The 16,342-nt window shown below is 43.0% G+C and overlaps 1 protein-coding gene across 1 annotated transcript in view; it reads left to right on the top strand.

The window, feature by feature from the left end:
• The window catches only part of scn5lab (sodium channel, voltage gated, type V-like, alpha b), a 120,704-nt gene that overhangs the window by 57,253 nt on the left and 47,109 nt on the right, over positions 1-16,342 (top strand). The window contains 4 exon segments of the mRNA XM_063206665.1: positions 3,458-3,578; positions 4,445-4,683; positions 13,364-13,537; positions 15,190-15,546. Of these exon segments, the coding sequence (XP_063062735.1) occupies positions 3,458-3,578; positions 4,445-4,683; positions 13,364-13,537; positions 15,190-15,546 (891 nt within the window).

The following is a 16,342-nucleotide window of genomic DNA, read 5'->3' as shown; positions in this document are numbered from 1 at the left end:
GTTATTCCAGTTTATAATTGTTCAGATGATTAAGCACATGGTGTCACTTAAAGGGACACTCCACCCATTTTGCATTAGGCTTTCCATCGCTAGACACCCAGTCATACTTTTGAATGGTCTTGCAACAATCTCTCAATTCCCCCTGAGATAGGAGAAATCCATATTCATCTCTTAACACTTCCTCCTACAATGATGTAAAAATCGTCATTTTGCATCATTGTAGGAGGAAGTGAAAGAGAGGTGGATTTCTGTTGAGACTACAAGCCTTTTTCCCCACCCTTTCAACCCCGCCCATAGGGGGTTGGACCTAATGCTCTAACAGACCTATCACAGATCAGTGTCCCAGTACTTTTGAAATCACTGGCATTGAGGCTCTAGTAAGCAGTGTTGCCAGATTTGGCTGTTTCCCGCCCAATTGGGCTGCTTGGGATGGCCGCCTGCGGGTAAAAATGGCATTTTGCAGGAAAACTCGCCCAATATTTTCCATAGACATCAATAAGTGAGTTCGCAATTACTAGTGCGCCTGCGCGAAATTGACCTAGCAACGCAAAACGGTAGATAAACAAATGCGTGGATACCAGATCCTGCCATCCCAAAGCGGTAGGACACTGAGCTGCACACCAGTAAACGAGGAAAATAAATGTCATACTTTGTGGATTTCGTAGTGGGGTAAAAGTGGTGCTTTCTGTAGATTTTAGAATGATTGCATTGCGATTCATGGGTGCCGCTTGTGCACTGTCGCCATTGCTGAAGTGTGCCGTTCTCCGTTATGCCATCTATAGTTACTGCGCATCAAAATGACAGCCTGAATTAAGTTTTGAATAAAGTTTCATGGATAGACGATGACAGACAGTGGCCACAGGTGATTAATGAAGCTGTATCATGAACTGGTAGAATAAATTAATGAAACATTCAATTTAAGAAGGACATGTAAAGCTGTACTGAAGACATAGCTATGTGTGGGCTAACTGGCATCTCTTCAAAACGAGTTTGTTAATGAATTCTGGTTTCACTTAAAAAGTTCAAAAATGTATTGTTTTCAACCCCAAGACCCTCCTTGATCTACCAGCAAAATTTAGAGTAATTTGGGGTTGTTAAATGGTTGTGTGAATTGTTTGTCAACATTACATATTCGGATTTAGCTAGCAACCCGGATGGTTAGCCTTCTGTTAGTTACCAGACATCTCTCCAAAACGAGTTCGTTATTAAATACTGGTTTCACTTACAAAGTTCAAAAATGTCTTGTTTTCAACCCCAAGACCCTCCTTGATCTACCAGCGAAATTTTGAGTAATTTGGGGTTGTTAAATGGTTGTGTGACTTGTTTGCTGTCAACATGACATACTCGGATTTAGCTAGCAACCCGGATGGTTAGTCTTCTGTTAGTTACCACCAGACATCTCTCCAAGACAAGTTCGCTATTAAATTCTGGTTTCACTTAAAAAGTTCAAAAATGTCTTGTTTTCAACACCAAGACCCTCCTTGATCTACCAGCGAAATTTTGAGTAATTTGGGGTTGTTAAATGGTTCTGTGACTTGTTTGCTGTCAACATGACATACTCGGATTTAGCTAGCAACCCGGATGGTTAGTCTTCTGTTAGTTACTAGACATCTCTCCAAAACAAGTTCGTTATTAAATTCTGATTTCACTGAAAAAGTTCAAAAGTGTCTTGCTTTCAACCCCAAGATCCTCCTTGATTTACCAGCGAAATTTTGAGTAATTTGGAGTTGTTAAATGGTTGTGTGACTTGTTTGTTGTCAACATTACATAATCGGATTTAGCTAGCAACCCGGATAGTTAGCATTCTGTTAGTTTACCAGACATCTCTCCAAAACAAGTTCGTTAATTAATTCTGGTTTCACTTAAAAGGTTCAAAAATGTCTCGTTTACAACCCCAAGACCATCCTTGACCTACCAGCGAAATGTTGAGTAATTTGGGGTTGTTAAATGGTTGTGTGAATTGTTTGTTGTCAACATTACATGCTCGGAGTAACCCGGCTAGATAAAATATCATGCACGTTTTATTGTATCCCGGGGCAACGCTGTTTTGTTTATCTCTCAAAATGGCGAATATTACCCATAATGCATTTCGCGCCGGTAATTGCGAACTCACTTATAGAATTGGGCAGGATTTAGTTCTTCCAGGCGGGTTTTGTGCATTTTTTGGGGGGAAATCATCAGCCTCATCTGGCAACACTGCCAGTAAGTCACTGGCATAGCTGGAAAGGAGAAGCTGGAGCACACTGCAGCTTAGTTTTCATGACTTTATTTTGAAGACACACCTGACCAACGTTTTGGTGTTGCTACACCTTCTTCAGAGTCAAATGATAGCAAGAGAGAGACACACATTTCAAGACTTGACATTCACAGGTGATCCCACTTGGTTTGGCTAAATTGGTCTCATCTTATTGCAGGTAATTGACCCCACCCCCCAAAACCAGGACAGGATTGCAGACAATTAGACAGAGAGGCTTCGTAGAAAGGCATTTTGGATTCATACTCTAAATTCAGTTGAGTCTCAGGGCATAAATGAGGAACTCAATATGTCTTGCTTTCTGTAACAAATTGCTCCAGCATCGCGGCTGTGGTCTTGTAATAATTGTAGCTGTGGTTTTATTGACAATGTTCTTTGTGTATTGTTTTTTCACTTTTTTGTTTTGTTTTGGGAAGTTGGCAAGCTGTCTAATTGTCTACAATCTTGTCCTGGTGTTGGGGGGTGGGGTCAATTACCTGCAATGAGATGAGACCAACTTTTAGCCAAACCAAGTGGGATCACCTGTGAATGTTAAGTCTTAAAATGTGTGTCTCTCTCTTGCTATCATTTGACTCTGAAGAAGGTGTAGCAACACCGAAACGTTGGTAGCGTGTGTGCACAAAATAAAGTCTTGAAAACTAAGCTGCAGTGTGCTCCAGCTTCTCCTTTCCAGTGATGTCCATCTCACTGTGATGCACCTGCAAGCAGGGTTGCCAGATGAGGCTGATGATTTCCAGCCCAAAAAATTGTCAAAACCCGCCTAGAAGCTCAAAATCCCGCCCAATTCTATTGATTTCTATGGCTAAAATTGGGGGTTTTTTCTGCTAAATGCCATTTTCGCACACGGCTATACTAAGCAGCCCAGTGGGGCGGGAAACAGCCCAATCTGGCAACAATGCCTGCAAGCTGAGTGAGGGATGATGCGTAGAGTCCCAAATAACTGGCTGTGGCCTGTGGAACTTGAGCATTGCCGTGCATTATGGGGATTGTTGTCACAAATCCACAAGCACTAAAAAGTCATTTTCTGCCTTTTCTCGGCCAAGAAGGCACCAAATTAAAAATGTATACTACTATTCTACTATATTATATGACCCACTTTCAATACATATTCATGTCTCCACCGGTGGAATGCCCCTTTAACCTTCTTCATAGTATGTTGCCACTTTATGTATATACTTATTTTTCATTCTGCTTCATAACTAGGGCCAGAACTCCACCAATGAGCTGAGTAGCATGCTGGTGCCCAGCCAGATCTCCATCGAGGAGTTCACCCAGAGAGACCGCACCATGAGTGCAGCCAGCTACTTCACCGATGCCATGGAGGGTAAGGCCAATACAGAAGTGCTGACACGTGCACACAGGCGCAAACACAAACACACATGCGCACACACACACACGCGCGCACGCACACACACACACACACACACATACACAGAAACAGCTGTATCTACATCAGTCTCATGTACAGTATATCCCAGCAGAGAAACTCCTCTTCCTTTGCAGTGTTGTACCTTTGTACTAACCATGTCTTGACAAACTATTTGGCTTCTGGTAATTTTGGCTCGTGATTTTTGTCTAGTGACTAGCCATTCAGCCCTTTCACTTAGCCACAATATTCTTAACCGTTATAGAACAGGTATACTGTCCTACCAAACAAAAAAGGCAGGAACTGCACAGAGCTCTAAACTGAGTAAAATGGCTTTAAAATGATCCTATAATCCTGTCTAAGAAGTTTTGGCTAGATTATTGACATGTGACAGTTTTGTTACTTTATTTTACCACATAATAGTATAATGTAATAGTATAAAGTAAAACATAGCCTCCTTGGCAGAGGTAATAATATAATATAATATAATATAATATAATATAATATAATATAATATATAATATAATATAATATAATATAATATAATATAATATAATATAATATAATATATAATTGTAGCATTTAATAATATATAATAAAATATAATAATATAATATAATATATATATAATAATATCTGAGGAATCCAGTATTGCCACTACACAATGCATGCAGACACTAATGGAAAGTAAAAACGAACTGATCTGTCAAGCAAGCCATTTCCTGTTGACCAGAAACATCACCTAGCATACAACATAAACATGCTGTGTTATGCATGTCGACCGATAGACCTATAGACTAACACTCTACTGCTTTATGTCTCAGAGCTGGAGGAGGCTCATCAGAAGTGCCACCCCTGCTGGTACACGTTTGCCCACAAGATCCTCATCTGGAGGTGCACCCCGAACTGGCTGAGGGTGAAGGACGTGGTCAAGGTCATGGTGATGGACCCCTTCCTGGACCTGGCCATCACCATCTGCATCGTGCTCAACACACTCTTCATGGCCATGGAGCACTACCCCATGACCGACGAGTTCAATGCCATGCTCTCCATCGGCAATCTGGTAAGTCATTTCATGAGGAGAGAACATAAAGAGAGAAGAGCCCTTAATTATGGGCCATAAATGTGTACGGCTGGCCAGACGCCATTTCTGCTGCCATAGAAGCTAACAGAAGTCACTTCTTCGTCTTTTGCCATAAATTGTTTAAAGGTATGTAGAATTGTGGCCAGAGGAGGTATTGCAACTATGCTGCTCATTGAAACTCTGCTGCCTTTTGTGCTGAGCTGCCTTTTGCCAATAAGTAATAAGTAATAAACCAATATTTACTAATATGAGCAAAGTACAGTATGTTTTGCAGCTAAAAATGTCTATTTCTGGATATTCAAAATGGCGGACATTTGTCAATGGGCAGTATGAATTCTGGAAATAATGTACTATATGACAAGTATGCACACGTGAAACTCATTCTGGACTTCATCATTGTTGATGTATGTGGGTCAATGACGTTTTTGGGGCTCAAAGGTGGTACAACCAGGGCCGGTTTTTAGCATAGGCCGGCTAGGCGGTCGCCTAGAGCGCCATGTGAAGAAGGGGCGCCGAAATGGCGCTCTCCTATGCGTAATTTTGCGATATGAAGTTTTTTTATGAAGTCGCAATCAACAAAGAGTGGCGAAAGCGCTCCTCACGGCAAAGCGCCCCTCAGCCAATAGTAATATCTCTTCCAACTGTCTCTGGGAAGTCTGTGAACCAATAAACAGACAGTTCTGAGAAAGGGGGCGGGACGAGTGACAGCGTGCGGTCTATTTTGAATTTGGAGACTCACTCGAGAGACAGAGGGGGCAAGCGCAAACAGTAGTGCTGCTCTGCTGGATGGAGATTATTATGTTCTCATTAAACCACTCATTGCATGATGCAGGAGTTTCAGAGGGTGTTTTGGAACTATGTGATTTAATCAGCAACCGTTTGTGATTATGGAAAGCCTAATAGTTATGAGGTTACTATTTGGAATTAGAGAGAAAAAGAGCTTTGTTTTTGATCAGAGAAATCGCTAGTTAGCATGCTAACATTAGCCAAGTATGCCAAGCAATGACATCCAGTAAAGTAGCTGTTAGTAGCCTACTCACTACTCACTAACACCCACCTGATATCATAATACTTGCTTAGGTTGACAAGCAATGTAAAGTAAGACTGGTGCAATGTTTAAAACAATTTTAGCTGCCATATCTCCTTCCATCCACATGAATTACCTGCTTGTTGTAAGCTTAAAAAACATTAATTTCCAGACCAGAATGACATAGCCTACATTAATCATGTAACAGAACCATGCACAGCAGACAAGTGAGGCTATTTACTATATTTTGTATATTATGAAATTCAATAGCGTGACAGCTCTTCTCCCTTTCTCTCACCCTGTCCCTCCAAACACATAGATAGCCCCCTTCTCATTCTCCTACTCACAAATGCACCACTATTTCCAGTCCAGAAATGAAATTGGTTTGGAAGACAGCACAAATGTGTAGCTTATTAAAATTGTTATGCTGCCATGCTTTGTGATGCTGTAGATAGTGTAGATCAATGCAGACCTCCTTGGTAGGCTTATTGTCTACACATGCATTTTACATGCAAATGTAGGGTAGACTGAGTACAGTTGGGTACAGGGTACAGTTTAGACAAACCAAATATCTCTGGGTAACAACGTAACTCGGATCTAATTTTTGCTGTGGACATGCGCATCGATATCCTCCTTGATCATGGGAAATTTGAAACCAGCACAGAACGCAGATCCAAAGATATTGGGAAAATGCTGTTTTCAACAGGTCAGATTTACCTCACCAGGTTCCTTCAAAAATGAATATCTAATGACCATTAGTTATCCTCTTGATATAAGTTACATGATTGCAAGCCATGATATGTGCTCTAAAAGCAGACATATTTCCTGCCATCATAACACTTAAAACCATTTTAATATATTTATCAATGTGTGATCTGGCCAGAAGGGGACAGTTTAGACGCTAGCCTGTAGTGCTAATTTCACTATGTAAAACCAATGTAAAGATGCTAACGGGTACAGTTGAGTACAGTATTTTGCTATCGGCCATGCTATTAGCTCCCATGGCTATTACCTCCCATTGATTAGAATGGTGTCTCAACTGTACTCTGCTATGTCTCAACTGTACCCCACCGTTTTTTAGCTAGGGTACAGTCGGGACAAAAGTGCACCTTTTTTGTTTGATTAATTACATAAACATTAAACATCCTAGAGATATAATTCCTTGATTATATATTTGCCCACATCCTGAAAATATGTTCTGTCCAAAACAACTTTCTTTTTAGGACCTTTTAATGGTCTAATTTCTGCGTGGAAGGGGACAAAAATAAAAGTGTACCCAACTGTACTCAGTCTACCCTACTGTATCACTCTCCTGGCATTTCAATTTCACGTTACAATTCAAACACATTGATAACCTCCCTCTCATCTGGGGTTGGGGGCCCCACCACCATCATATCCAACACACCACACTGTGAAGCTACTTTCATGCGACTCAATCTGATGTGTTGGTCGCCTGTCAAAAAAAAACACAAATCCATTTGATGAAAAACGGTTATTGTTCTTGATGCTATTTAGTTAAGCTTACTAAGGATATTAGTCTTTTTCTTTCAAAGGTAGGGGGGGGGGCGCCAGAAATCAAACTCGCCTAGGGCACCAAATAAGCCAGAACCGGCCCTGGGTACAACCACAGCTAATACCCATAAATTAATTAGCAGTTGGAAATTAATGTACTGTGTAATAATGTAATGTTTAATCCGTACAATAGTGGCATTATCTGTGGTTGCACCACACCTGGCATGTGCTACTACTAAAACATCATTGACCAATATTCCACTGTGAAAGCCTTATTCACTTCCTTGTTGCATCCCTCTGCCCACTACACTTTCTTTTGTCATTTTCACCCTGAACTAGTTTGCCGGTTTCACAAGTGAATTCTTTTTTTGTCTTCACTTTGTAATGGTCTTGCTGGCTATATTACCGGTATATTCTTTTCTGCGGATCTGCTGCTGCGTGTTTAAGTTGGGTTGGATGAAGCCATGTGCTACGGTATGTTTGATGCTCTGCAATTTGGTACTGAACCACCCATAGGAAAGAGCGTAAAGAATTACAGAAAAATCAATAGGTTTACTATGTTGTGTAAGAACCCCATATGCAACGTTTTGTAGCCAAAACGGCAGTATGTGAGGCAGTATGTGAGTATGTTATCTGAGCAGTGGTAGGAGGGCACAATCAGGTTGTGACAGATGTCTGACGATGAAAGTCAAGTCCTCCTCCAGAAAGCAGAGGTCTGAGACACAGACTCCCTCAATCACCAGCTGGAAGACAGTCCTTTTCCTCCTCCTCCTTCATTTAAAATGCACAAGCTGCTCCTTGGTCTTGGCTGTGTTTAGGACCACCCCAACAAACGCTCCATCTCATTACTGTAGGCAGACTCACCCCGCTTTGAAATCAGTCCAACTCCTGCCGTGTCATCAGTAAATTTGATCATGTTGTTGCTGAGGTGAGCAGGGGTGCCTTCATGGGTATAAACTAGCGTGTGGAGAGCACACAGAACCCTGTGAGGAGCCATAGCTGAGCATGGACAATACAGCATGGAGGCCTGTGTAGGATACTACCAGAGATTCTTTAAGTATATAGAGATATGCCAACATAATAGGTTTCCATGGGCACCTAACGTGACCAGGTTCCGGTCTGACTAAAGAGGCGTGTCATAATACTCCTAGAATGAATAGAACAGTCCTTAGGTCTGCCTAGGTTTGCCTAAAGGGGGATCCCCCCCCCCCTTGCAATAATAGAACCCGGAAACAATGGACCAATGGAGCCTCTCTCTCTCTACTCTCTCTGATACTACTGTACGAATTCAGGGGACCTTTTTGTCCTGTAAGAAAACTGGTGTGAGTGTGTGTGTGTGTGTGTGTGTGTGTGTGTGTGTGTGTGTGTGTGTGTGTGTGTGTGTGTGTGGGGAGGCGGGGGGGTTTGGAATGAGGAGTCCACACACTTAAAATCCTTTTTTCTTGATTTTTTTTTATTCCATGGAATGAACTTGGAGATAGACCTAGTGCAGATCACGTAGCCGGAACACATTCTTCAATAACCCTCTGTCTGGAGTTGTTTTTGCTTGACCAGCCCCATTACTGTCTTTGTCTCCTCTGTCTGAGCCAAAGTTGAAAGGCAACATTAGCCAGAGGTGTCTGGTACAGAGTAGCCACGGCCACCTGGCTTACAGCTGTAACCAGGGAAGCGGACGAGGGGGGACAAAGGGCTCAGCTGTCCCGGGCCCAGGGAGATCGGGGCTGTGGGGGCATAATTGGCTCTTAATGATATTATTAATATATGCATTGGGTAGGGGGCCCTTTCATATGACTGTCCTGGCCCTGGCTGTAACTGTCATCATATGCTTTGGTCTGCTTGTCAACGGGGCTCCTGATGCAGAGGCTTTGACCCCATTTTATAAAAGAACAGATAATCAATGATCATGCGCAGGGTGGGGGGTGAGTCTTTTACCCACAAAACGGTTCGATTAGATTTCAATTCACAGGCTAGGATTATTGTATGTCTTGCCATCCATATGCAAGGTTTATTGTACAAGTTGCAATGTAAGCATTGTAGATGGGATGTGTATGTGGACCCCTTCTCATATATGATGACAGAAGATATGGGGCGCTTCATATTATATATGATATTATATATAATATGTATTTATTACAATAACACGTGTATAGCCCATATACGGTGTCTCACACAAGTAACCCCTCAGACTTCTGTGGATTTGTTATGGGACAACATTTAGACTGAGATTTCACTTTGACAAAATGAAAAGTAGCCAGTGTACAATATATTGTTCACACAAAATAATTTGAAATACAGCCATTAATGTCTCAAAATGTACACACAAAAGTGAGTACACCACTGTGTTAAAATACCATAGAGAGGATAATGATTTGCTTCAGTAGACACAGTACATGTTGGCAAGAATGTTTATTTGTGTGAAATTCAGCTTCCCAATGTTGCCGGCATTCTCGCAGCCCCAAACCATGTCAGTTCGACGACCATGCTTGACTGTAAGCATGGGAGACTTTTCTTTGTACTACTCACTTGCTTACCACCATACATTCTTGGCACCACCTAAAGCAAATTTGTTTATCTTGGTCTCATCTGAGACAAACAGACTAAAGATATGGATTGCTGCAGCCATGTTGTGGGGTCTGATGACAAATTTGTTTTAGATGGTGTCAAGCATGTATGGTGCAGAAATGTGAGGGGTAGAAATGTGAGGGTGTACTTACTTATGTGACACACTGTATAAATTAATTTGTTAGTTTAATTTTGTATGGGTTGGTAGTACTGTGGCACAAGGGTATTTGAAGGGCTCAAGGGGGACAAGGCTCTTGTCGTGGAGGATGTTTTATGTCTTCTTTCCCCCAGCTGACAACATGACGTCCACCCACCCTCACTTGTGGTTTGTGTCATGTGTACATGGCCGAACTTGCTCATTGCTCTCAGCAATCCATCTCCTCTCATTAGTGGTGATGGGGAAGTGGGGAGGTTATTGGTGAAGCCCAGGGCTGGACTGGGGGATAAATAGGGCCCGGGCACTTTTGGATTTAAGGGGGCCCCCCTCATTATTATTAGTGCAGGAGAACTGACTCACCGGTGAGCCCCGCACCCTTGTGGGCCCCCATTTTCAATAATGTAAAAAATTAAAAAAAATGGGGGCCCACGAGGGTGCAGGGCCCACCGGGAAATGCCCGCTATGCCAGATGGCCAGTCCAGCCCTGGTGAAGCCTCTGCCCTGGCATGGCAAAAAAGGCACATCTCTGCAGCAGACAGGACTGAGCATGTCCGAGTCAGCTGCTTCGAGAGTGAGTCATGCCGTACGGACTACAGCCTTTCCTCTGCCCTCTCTCCTCTGCCAGCTTGTCATCTGCTGCAGTGGGCCACTTTATTTCCGGTCAAAATGATTTGTTATCAATTACTTCACGCAAAACAAGACGTTGGCTCAAGGGAATCTTTGCATGCTTGGCAAAGAATTCGACTTTCCCGCAGCCGAACCCACAAAATGGTAACTGACCAATCATAACATGGCAACGGTTACTAAGTTCGGGACCTCATTTAAACAGGCCATTTTGATGAATGGAAGTCTATGGGAGAGACCCTTACTCGTGAAGATAAAATGAAACCTTGTGCCCATGGCGTCTATAAATTCGAGATCCGATATGCAAAAAGGCTGGAGGGAAGGGATACATTTTATTCCTTTCCTTTCCATGCTGGAAAACACAAGCACTGTCTCTCTCATGGCCTGCTAGTAGCTTCTTGGAAATGACCCAGCACCAGTATATATTGCGTTGGCGCTTCGATGACGTCATTACTGATGTTTACCTAGTAGGTAGCATGTGAAGCATATCTTTGGCTTTAGATCTCTTTGCTCCCATTTCCCCAGAGAGCGCAATGAAGTTGACTAATAATTGTGCTCACCTCATACAGGTGTTGATCAGGCCTGGACTGGTAATCTGGCATAAAGGGCTTTTCCAGATGGGCCAACAGTCCTCTGGGGCCGATGCTGTTGGGTGTTCAGAAGTCAGAGGGCGTCTGTTGGGGTCTGTTTTTGATCCCAGTCCAGATTTTGATCTACTTAGATCAAACCCTCTCTCATTACACAAATGTACCGACACATTACCTGTCATGCTTAAATCCAATAGGTTTTCAGGTTCATACTGCTTGGAGTTGGAAAATAGGCTTAAGACATTGATGAGCTGGTGCCATGGTGAAAAGGCTAATTATTTCATGCAGAGACTCAATGCATCAGGCCTACCCTTCAACCACACACAGACACACACGCACGCATGTAAACACACACACGCAAGCACACACGCTCATAAACACACACACACACACACACACACACACACACACACACGCGCGCGCACGCTCAAGGCCACACACACGCACAAGGGCAGACACACGTAACCACCCCCAAAGACTTCCACCAACTGCCTCACACCTTCCAACCACCACAGTCCCCTCCCCTACCACCTACCCAAGGATGGATTACTGCATGGGCCTACCGGGCCCAGTCCCAGGGGCCCAAGAGTCATGGGGGCCCTGAAGCCCAAGCATCCGTCCTACAAATTTTTTTTATTATTGTCTAGATTTATGTTATGATATTGAGTTTCATTTTTTCTTGGAGGAGAAACCCCCAACGCCCAACTAAGGCTCTACATCTTGGCTAGCGCCCAAATGTTTTGAACTCTTGCGATTCCACGGAGAGGGGGGGCTGTCTTTTCCTCTGGCCCAGGGGCCCATGAAGTCATAACCCGTCCCCGCCTCCTGCCCCCGCTTTCATCATGGCCACGTATCCCATGTCACCTCCAACCAGTCATCCTTCAGGAACAACAAACAGAGAAGAAGAAAAAAATCACAGCAAACCACAGGCCTGTCAGCTGCTCCAGCCCTTTCTCTGTGTGTGTGTACCACATGGTCCTCCACCACCCAGCCACCCTCTCCTGCTCCAGCCCTTTCTCTGTGTGTACCACATGGTCCTCCACCACCCAGCCACCCTCTCCTGCTTCGCACACACATGCACATGCACATGCACACACATACCCCCACCACACACGTGCATGCATACACACACACACACACACCACTACCCCTTCTCAACTATACACACACGCACATGCACACACATGCACGCACAGGCACAAAGGGGCACTGCCAGCTTTTGCTGGGCGCGGGGACAAAGTCATCTGAAAACCCCCATAAAAAATGCAATGAAGAGCCAATTATGCCCCCTCCCTCTCCCTGGGCCCAGGACCACGGACCCTGTTGTCACTCCTTGCCGTCTTCCCTACATGCGCACAGCACACACAAATAACCAGCCCATTGCCCACAGACACCTCTTGTTTGTTGCAACTCCAGACCAATCTGTCATACCAACATGAAAGTGCCAAGGATGTGCCTAAAACAGCATTTTTTATGAAGTAGTGCCTGAGCATCTTTCATTTTAACTGGAACACAATTTTCTGGCTTTGCTTGCACAACTATTTACAGAAGCATAATGTAGAGTTTCCATCTGGTCTCTCAGTTAAGAAATATGTTTCCCGAAACTTATGAAAACAAAAGAAATGCGCTGGTCTTTCAGACAGGCTATCACATATTGTTTCTACAGCCTGTGTAACTGAGTTGATTTAACGAGGGATGTACCGAAGCCACAATTTTTTGGGGGGTTCAGCCAGAGTCTGCCTTGTTGACGGGGTTTGGTTTTGTTTGGTTTTTGGTTTTCGGAGTAGGATTTGATTCGTGTTCAGTTTTGTATTCAGCTTAATCTTAAGCAGTAGATTCGGTATTCGCCTGAATCTTAAAAAATCTGGATTTAGTGCATCCCTAGATTTAACAAGAATAGCCAGATCAGCTCATATCTCCCTTTCTTTTTCAATTGCATATTCTACATTTTGGAAATTAACTTTTCACAGGCCTGGGGCAGTTCACAAGCAATATTTTGGTTGTGTTTTGTCACATAAAGCTATTTAGCTTTGTTTTGATTGTCCAATATTGTTCAGTTGTAGGTTTTCACTGCAGATTTTAAATGTTGGCCATGAAGTGAAGGTTGGGGGAGTGTGCAATCAGCATGTCTGTTGTGTTTTGTCTCTTGAAGCTATTTTGTTTTGATTGTTCAATGTTCTTCAATTGTAGGTTTTCACTGGAATCTTCACTGCTGAGATGGTTCTGAAGATCATCGCTCTGGACCCGTACTTCTACTTTCAGCAAGGCTGGAACATTTTCGACAGCATCATTGTATGCCTGAGCCTGATGGAGCTGGGCCTATCTGATGTGGAGGGCTTATCTGTCCTGCGATCTTTTAGACTGGTAAGGCAAGCCCTCCCTGTCACTCTTTGCACATTCACACCTGTCTTTCTCTCAGGGTGCATCCCAATATGTGACCTTGCCTCCTCCACTTGCCTCCTCCACTTGCTTCTCGTCATGATGACATCACTGACAACAGCATTATATTTCAATATCTTTGCAAAAGCTCAATTGTAAAGTATTTTTCTCATTTGCAATTGGGATGGTGAATGAAAAACAGTCCCTCAAAAGTTGTTGTGGCGAGGCTGACAGCTGGGAAACTTTATCGTTTTTTCCACGGAGGAGGGGCCAGGAGGAGGGATGAGGAGACAAGCACAAGTGGAGGAGGCAAGGACACATATTGGGATGCACCCTCAGTGTGACCAAACGCTTTCCCATTTACTTCTCTTGGATGTGATTCTCAGTTCAGCAGGTAGAGTGTATAAATATTGAAAGGCAGCTCTGTGGGGCAGGCGAAAGAGTGGGACTCGACTTTGGCAAATTATCCAGTCACATAGAAGCAAATAATACTAGGCTACCTTTAGTTGTGTAGCACAATTCATACAATACATACAGCAGAATGTGCGTAAAACATTGGGTGGTTGTAGTGTCCTAGTGGTAGCAATGGTCAGAGTATAAAGAAGTATAACTAGCATAACTAAATTCTATCTTGTCACAACGACTATTCTACGTCTACTGAACTATTCAAAAAGCTTCACAATATCTGTGAAGCATGTTAACATTGTTAACATATTAAGTGTTAACATGCTAAGCGTTTGCTGGCATTGATATGTGTAACTACTCTCATTGATAGCTGCCACACGTTGAAGTTCGTTTCCTAAAAAATAAAACCGTAACAACGCACACTGATACAACGCACACAGTAACAATGCACTTTCATGATATCGGCCTCTGTGCAACTTCTAACATGACCGTTTTTTTTGCTTTATTTAAAGAGCCTAAGTGACTATAAATGTTGTGGCTACTACAGAACAGATTGATGTACAAATGCACCAGAAACTGATTTGCGTAGGTTACCTTGTTAACTTCTAGCTATCTATAACTAACGGTTAACCTTAGCGATTTTTTTTGCATTCTTCTTTGTGACCTAAATCAGCAGTTGGAGTAGGATCATGCTGTAATGTATGTGTCTTTTGCATAACGTTGTAAATCACGACTTAACATGCAAAGTCGTTGCACCACAATGCAGACTGCACTAGCGTGAAATACAAACGACTTTACATGATACCACACTGGAAAAACGTGCAAAGGCAAAGTGCAGTAACTACGCCAACATTAAAATGGCCATTTTCAGTGTAAAGTCAACAAAATGTTGTTACATTACATTACATTACATTACATTGCATTTGGCAGATGCTTTATAACCAAAGCGACTTTCAAAAGAGGACATAATCAAGCCAACATCACAAGCAAATACAAAGTGCACAGGAGATATACAGAACAACATGTGCAGTTGCAAAGAGGGGTTAGTTTTTATATTTTTATTTTTTTTTATAAAGAGTAAATAACGAGTACACACACGCACAAACTAAACTAAACTAAACATCATGTTAATGCACACAAACTAAACTAAACATCATGTTAATACACATTTCAGTCATTTTAATGGTTACGACTGTTGTTCCCTGTCCTGTCTGCTGCCCTATCTTCATCAGCTGAGGGTTTTCAAGCTGGCAAAGTCGTGGCCCACCCTGAACACCTTGATCAAGATCATCGGCAACTCTGTGGGCGCGCTGGGGAACCTCACGCTGGTGCTCGCCATCATCGTCTTCATCTTTGCCGTGGTGGGAATGCAACTGTTTGGCAAGAACTACGAGGTCTGCGTCTGTAAGATCTCCAAGGACTGCGTGCTGCCCCGCTGGCACATGAAGGATTTCTTCCACTCCTTCTTGATCGTGTTCCGCGTGCTGTGCGGCGAGTGGATCGAGACCATGTGGGACTGCATGAAGGTGGCGGGACAGCCTCTCTGCATTCTCGTCTTCATGCTGGTCATGGTGATTGGCAACCTGGTGGTAAGTCGTTCTTTGTTTTTTTTATGTTTTCGGGGGGGCTTTTATGCCTTTAATATAGACAGGATAGTGAAGAGATAACAGGAAGTACGCGGGAGACAGACACGGGGCAGGACATGGCCTGCACTCGAACCCGGGTCACCAGCATATGGTACATTGTCTTAGTGCTCGTCTTCATGCTGGTCATGGTGCTGCCTGGTGGTGAGTGAGTGGTTCTTTCTTAATACATCTAACATCTAGGTTAGTGGAATACATTTAGAGAAATAACTAAGGGTAGTGTATTGTAAGCCACTCACTTCATGCTGGTGATGGTGATTGGCAACCTGGTGGTGAGGTGTTCTTTCTGAATACGCCTAATATAACATCTAATTGCAGTTGTCACTGTACTGTAGGCTAATCCATATGGAGTGACAAGAAATGTTCTAGATAAATGTAATTTGGAGTCACCATGTGGTAACCTTTGTTTGACCTTTTTGGTGTGAGCGATGGATGGATGGATGGATGGATGGATGGATGGATGGATGGATGGATGGATGGATGGATGGATGGATGTGCAGATAGATTAGTAATATTGAACTGACTTGTCATCTGACATCTAATTTTGTAGAATATATTTAGAAGAATAACTAGTGATTGTGTACTCACTATAAATATTACAATGAAAGTCTTTTTTTGTAATGGCACTTTAGCTGTATTGTTACAACATCCAAGGAGGTTATGTTTTCATTAAGGTGTGTCTGTACGTTAATGTGCAAAATAGCTTGCTAACACAGGAGCGGGCACAGTGGCTCCAGCTGAT

Source organism: Engraulis encrasicolus, chromosome 9, assembly GCF_034702125.1.
Source record: "Engraulis encrasicolus isolate BLACKSEA-1 chromosome 9, IST_EnEncr_1.0, whole genome shotgun sequence".
Lineage (NCBI taxonomy): Eukaryota > Metazoa > Chordata > Actinopteri > Clupeiformes > Engraulidae > Engraulis > Engraulis encrasicolus.
Note: the sequence above shows the minus strand (reverse complement) of the source record. Positions and strands in the feature narration are given on the sequence as shown.